The sequence below is a fragment of the Entamoeba dispar genome, genomic scaffold (assembly GCF_000209125.1).
Source record: "Entamoeba dispar SAW760 scf_1105229463701 genomic scaffold, whole genome shotgun sequence".
Lineage (NCBI taxonomy): Eukaryota > Evosea > Mastigamoebida > Endamoebidae > Entamoeba > Entamoeba dispar.
Window position 1 is genome coordinate 1 of NW_001855824.1, and position 6,221 is coordinate 6,221.

General features: G+C 23.5%; 1 protein-coding gene across 1 annotated transcript, besides 17 other annotated features; it reads right to left on the reverse strand.

The window, feature by feature from the left end:
• The first annotated feature begins 457 nt into the window (after nt 1-457).
• Nucleotides 458-867: a repeat region.
• A 478-nt stretch (nt 868-1,345) lies between these two features.
• Nucleotides 1,346-1,542: a repeat region.
• Nucleotides 1,515-2,184: a repeat region.
• A 12-nt stretch (nt 2,185-2,196) lies between these two features.
• Nucleotides 2,197-2,280: a sequence feature (AT_rich).
• A 538-nt stretch (nt 2,281-2,818) lies between these two features.
• Nucleotides 2,819-2,860: a sequence feature (AT_rich).
• Nucleotides 2,861-3,531: 671 nt separating this feature from the next.
• Nucleotides 3,532-3,708: a microsatellite.
• Nucleotides 3,709-3,801: 93 nt separating this feature from the next.
• Nucleotides 3,802-5,136, reverse strand: EDI_063170 (sphingosine kinase, putative; the record flags this gene model as incomplete). The annotated part of the gene is made up of 2 exons (XM_001741279.1): nt 3,802-4,910; nt 4,965-5,136. 2 exons carry the CDS (start codon nt 5,134-5,136, stop codon nt 3,802-3,804), a joined length of 1,281 nt encoding a protein of 426 aa, XP_001741331.1.
• Nucleotides 4,112-4,132: a sequence feature (AT_rich).
• Nucleotides 4,852-4,873: a sequence feature (AT_rich).
• Nucleotides 4,880-4,957: a microsatellite.
• Nucleotides 5,083-5,263: a microsatellite.
• Nucleotides 5,157-5,341: a microsatellite.
• Nucleotides 5,342-5,509: 168 nt separating this feature from the next.
• Nucleotides 5,510-5,590: a microsatellite.
• Nucleotides 5,591-5,608: 18 nt separating this feature from the next.
• Nucleotides 5,609-5,782: a microsatellite.
• Nucleotides 5,664-5,841: a microsatellite.
• Nucleotides 5,739-5,918: a microsatellite.
• Nucleotides 5,919-5,935: 17 nt separating this feature from the next.
• Nucleotides 5,936-6,109: a microsatellite.
• Nucleotides 6,048-6,197: a microsatellite.
• Nucleotides 6,198-6,221: the final 24 nt, after the last annotated feature.

Below are 6,221 nucleotides of genomic sequence, written 5' to 3' on the forward strand. Positions count from 1 at the left end.
AGAAGAGCACCTCTGAGATAAAAAAAAAAAATGAAATCTTGGAAAACACATATCTACTTTGTAAAGAAGAGAATGAGAAGCTGCAAAACACATATCTACTTTGTAAAGAAGAGAATGAGAAGCTGCAAAACACATATCTACTTTGTAAAGAAGAGAATGAGAAGCTGCAAAACAAAATAAGATTACTGGAAAAAGATAACATTGAGTTTATTATCAAAATAAGTAGACTTGAAACAATAGTTGAAGTTCTAGTTGACCATAACAAACTAATAGAAGAGCTTAACTCAGAAAAAGGGGATACTATTGAAAATAAAATAGAAGAAATTAAGAAAAGTAATGATATAATTGAAAAATCCTTAGGTGATCAGGGTATAAGAATAGATGAACACGAAACAGATATAAATATGACCAGAGTTATGATACAAAAACTCTTTAACGACCTACAATCAGAAAAATTAGAAAAAGAAGAGATAGATAAACTACTAACAGAAGTAATAAGAAAAGGATATTTAGCAGTGGTTGAGAAAAAGGTGGATAAGAGAAAAAAGAAAAGAGAAAAGAAAGAAAAGACTGTTGATGAAAAATTGAGTGATGCACGTAAAGAACTTCTACAACTTGAAGAATGGACAGAGAAAAGAGTTGAAAGGATTGTGTTTGATTCAGAGATTGATAATTGGTCAGAAGGGGAATCAGTATTTGACCAAAGACTACTAGGTAAAGAACATTTAGTAATAGTTATTGAAAGTGAAGAACGGGAAAAATTTGGTGGTTATATTAACTCTATGATAATTAATGAATACTTTATTGCTGATCCAAATTCATTTCTATTTTCGTTAGAGTCAAATGGAAGACTAAATGGAATGATGAGGTACAACCTAAGAGAGGGTCAGTCTCAATTTGCATTTCATCTACCAAATGCAAACAGTGATTGGTTATTATCTTTCGGACATCGTGGGGATGACCTTTCCGTTGCAAAGAAGGATAACAAATCAGAATCTCATTGTAGAGAAAACTCATTTGAATCTAATGGGATTGAAGAACCTCTTTGTGAAAGAACAGAGTCAGGAACATTTACACCAATTAGAATTATTGTTATTCAAATGATATAAGTAAGTATTCTTTTACTTTTGTTTTAAAGAACTTTTGATTGTTCATTAGTAATTTTACCATAGTTATTCGAATGAGAGTTTTATTGCACAAGTCAAAAATTTATTCTTTTGTAATTATTGTATTCCCCCCCCCCCCCAATTAAACTCTAGGGTTTTAGTTGTACTTAAAAACTTAATGAAAAAATTATATAGAGCGAAATGAATATTTATCACTATCTTGGTATGGTTATTAGTTGTAACTAAAACATGGAATGAACTAATCAATAAAATCATTTCAATTGAAGAAATGACGATGAAAAGATACAACCACTCAATTAGAAGAAGAAGTTAATACAATTAAAACAAGATTCAATAAAAATAAAGATGAATAGAATACTTGTTATAGTAATTAGTCAAGAAGAGGAGAAAAAAAAAGGCAAAGAAAGAAATAAGATAAAACATACTATTTGATTCAGATATTGATGATTGGAATATTAATACATCAGTATTTGATGAAAGAATAAAAAACATATAATAATTATTATTGAAGATACAAATGGAAATAAATTTGAAGGATATGTTAATGTGAAAATTGATGAAGTTGATTATTTTAAATGGATAAATGATTCAAAATCATTTTTATTTTCAATAGAATCAAAAAGAAGAATACAAGGAATGATGAAATTTGATATTAGATAATCAATTAGATGATTGTTTGTTTGAATTTAGAGATGGAAAATATTATTTGTGTTTATAAAGAAAATAATAAAACGTACTCATACTCTACTCGAATAGCATTTAAATATAAAGAAATAAGAAATACACTTTGTTGAAATGAAGATTTCACATCAAAACGAATCATTGTAATTGAAATGAAATGAAAATATTAAATATTGATTGTTTGAAATATAAAAAATAAAAAAAGAATATAAAATAAAATCAATAAACGAGTATGAACACTTCATTTATCAATCAATGAAATGATGAATATAAAAATATATTTCGTTCTTGTTTTATTTCACTTGAAATATTTACATTCATTGTGTTATTTTAATAAATAATAAGAAGAATTAAAAATAAAAAAGAATAACATAATTATAAGAAGTTCTAATAATTTAATTTATCAAAAAGGAATAATTTAATCTTTTTATGAATACAATAAAAATATAAACTAAAATTTTATTATAAAAATCTTTGTTAAGAGGAATTTCATAATTTTTATACAGTTATTCTTTATTTCAGTATAGTAACTATTATTTTGATTAAAGTTATAATCTAACAATAGTACACATGTGCACAAAGTAAGGAAAACTTATATTATATGAATGTATATGAGAACAAATAATTAAAACATTTTTATTGTTTTTTTTATGAAGTTAAATTAGGTCATAAAGTTATATTGTTTGTAAGAATATAGACTTATTAAAACAAAATAAATAATGAAATTAAGTATCAACAAGATACACTAAAGATGATTATTGGAACAATACATCGTTATTGAACTTTTTATAAGGTGATTTTTCAAATTTCACTTATTTAATTAAACACTATCACTCTTATCAAAGAAAACATAATCATAAAAAGAGACGTATGTTAAATTAGAACTTTTTAATGTTGTTGAAGATAAACCCTAAATTAATACTAAATGTCATACCAACTCTTAATATATAAATGATAATATGATACAAGTTGTAATAGTTATATTATCTTTTAGAAATTGGTGAAATGACTTTAATTTAAATTCTTTAATAATAGTAATTATCAAATAAATTGCATTATTTATAATGATAATCCTTGCTCTTTTCTTTTATAAAGCTTAAAGACAATAAAATAATTTCAAGAGTTATTACCAAAAACAAAACAACAAGTCCATTCTTTTACATTACTTTTATCATAGATTTACTTAATCAGTTATTTCTGTTAAAAAATACTGAGTGTTAAATTTCATCATTATTTGTAAAAAATATTGTATTTTAGTAATTGCCATCTGAATTTATAAATCTCATAAACAAGTTTGTTGAATACAAAACACAATTTATTTTGTGCAAAACAAAAATATAAACCCAAGTTTAAAAACAATCAGATAATATGCTTTTGAATGTTTGTTCAATATAATTAAATTAAGAAAACAAATCAAAATATACAAAAAATAACAAGACAACACCTTTTAAATATTAGGTTCTATGACACTCCAAATGTATTTTTTTTTCAAAGTCAAACAGGTACATTACGTTTATTAAAAGATGGAACTTTGTTCAACAGATTTTGAAATTATATGAAACCTTCAAAATTTTCAAAAGTTTTATTTGAAAAATATGTATTGATTATTTATTTGAAATCCACAAAACTTAAAAAATAAAAGTCTTAATAAAACAAAAGATATTTTTCTTTTTCTCCATATTTTATATAACAACATCAACAAACTATAACATATCAATGAAACAAAGAAAAGATAATAAAGAAGAAAAGAGATGATAAGATTAAGGAAAAGAATAGAAATAAGAAAGGAAGAAAAAGAAACAAAGAATGATAAAAAGATAGAAGAAGAAAGGAAAAGAAGAATAAAAAAGGAAGAATAAAGTAAGAATAATATAAAAAAGAAAGAGAAGACAAGACAAGACAAAGTAAATAAAGAAAGGGAATAATTGAAAGAGGGGTTTAAATAAAATGAAAGAATTAGATGAAAAATAAAAGAAATATTCAAAAAAAAGAATTAATTAGTACATAACATAGTACGATATAAACCAGGGGCAACATATAAATCAAAACTATTTCCTGGAGGAAGTTTTTCACCATCGATACCAATTACGACATCATTTTGTAATCTAATAGATAAAGCAGTTGATCTAAAATAATCAAAACCTGAAATATAATTAGGTACAAAAAGATTTAATACAGCACAAATCCAAAAACCTAAAAATCTCCAACGAGTTGCTCTTTCACCAGGAAGAATCCATGAATCAATAAAACCATCATTTCTATGAGCACCATGAGCAAATTCAATTCCTGGCATTCCATAAGCGAAATTATTAAAAAAATAAATACAATAAGAAGAATAAGGTAATTCTTCCCAACCATCATTTTTAGAGAGAGAAGAATCAGGATCTATATGTTGTTGAATAATTTGATCAGCAATATCTTTTGTATAATCTAGTTCTTTTATTTTATTATTTTTACAAGTAGAACATAATGCTCCACATTCTCCATCATTTGTCATTTCATATTTTTTAGTTTTTATTTTTGCTTTAGTAGTCATAAGTGTAACACAATACCAAAGTGTCCATAAAATAAATCTAAATGCTCCAAGCCATCTAATACATTCACTTTCAAAATCAATACTTGATAAATATGAAAATTCAAATTGTAATATTCCATAATATTTCTTTTTTTTTTTATGATGATTTAATATAATTCCATCAATTCTTGTAACTTCTCCACATATTATATGACACATTCCTGTTATTGGTTCATTATCTTTATATAAACTATATGCTACTCCATTTCCTGATCCACATGCAAGTGGTGATACTATTGGAATTTCTTTTTTATGTTGTGAAATAATTCCATTAATTATTGAATATAATGTTCCATCTCCTCCTCCCGATACAATAACATCATATTGACTAAAATCAGTTTTTTCTGCTATTTCTTTTTCATGTCCTGGATATTCTGTTTTTTGAATTGTATATATTATTCCCATACTTATTAAATATTCTTCTATTTCTTTCATTATTATTTCTCCTTTTTTTGTTCCACTAAATGGATTTAATATAATATATAATTTTGGATATTTTTTCTTTTTATCTATTTCTATTTTCAATTCTATTATTTATTATTATTATTTTTTATTCTTTTTTTTAATTTTTTTTAACAAACTTTTATATTCTTCTTTTTCCATTTTCACTTTAATAACTCGATGCTTTTTAGTTTTTCCTTTAGCTTCAAGAAGATGTCCTACAAACTCTCCTTCTTCATATTTGTAAAGACAAATATCTTTTTTTGCAATTCTCTCTTTTCCTATTTCGATGTATTCTTCTGATTCTCTCATCTTTTTCTTTTTTTCAGTTCTTTCTTCTTTCTCTTTATTCTTCTTCCATTTCTTTATTTTAATTGTTCTTTTCTTTTAATAACTTCTTTATTATTTATTTTCTTTCTCTTCTATTTACCTTTCTTTTGGTTTTCATTCTGTATTATCATTCTTTTATCTTAACCCTAAATTTGTTCATTTTGATTTTCTTCTTTATTACTCTTTTATCATTTGTTCATTTTGTCATTGTATGATAACAATTAATCGTTTATTTCCATTATTCATTATTCATAATATCAATAACTTGTAGTTATGATGTTCGTTAGTTTCAACATACAGTTGAAAGAAGTCATTTTATTAAAATAAAGAATGAGTTAATTAGATATGTACTATTTCTTATTATACTTATATTCTTCTCTATTTTATATGTTTTCTATCTTATCACTTTATTTTTATTACTTTCATTTATATTATTAAAATACTAATTAACAACTTCTTTTTTATTCTACCTTTTAATTCAGGTTATTTTATCATTTAATATATATTTATTTTGTTTTCTTTTCTTATACTTCCTGTTTCTATCTTATTTCTTTCTTGGTGTATTGTTTTATTATTTTCTCATTTTAATTTCTTTCTTTATTCTATTTCCTCTTATTTTTTTTATCTTTTAGTTTCTTATTGTCTTTCTTATAATTTATTCATTTCTATCTTCATTATTCTCTTTTTATTGTTCATTTATTCTTTTAGATTTTTACTTGTATGAGTATTTGATTTATCACCTATCTATTAATTCATTAATTCATATTTTTTGGATTGATTATTTTTCTAATTTATTATCCATTATTCTTTTTATCTAACTTTGTTGGTATATATTTTTGTTCTATTAATTTGTCTTTATTTCTGTTTGATTTTCTTCTTCACTATATTCTACGTTATTTATTTGTTTTATTTTAATTGATTGGATATTATATTTCATTCTTTTATTTTGGTTTATCATCTGTTAATTTCTCTCTTTTATTTATTCACTTTAATGTTTATTACTTTGATTATTTTCTATTTCTTCAATTCTTATTTCTTATTTAACTTTATATTAACAAATTGTTTCA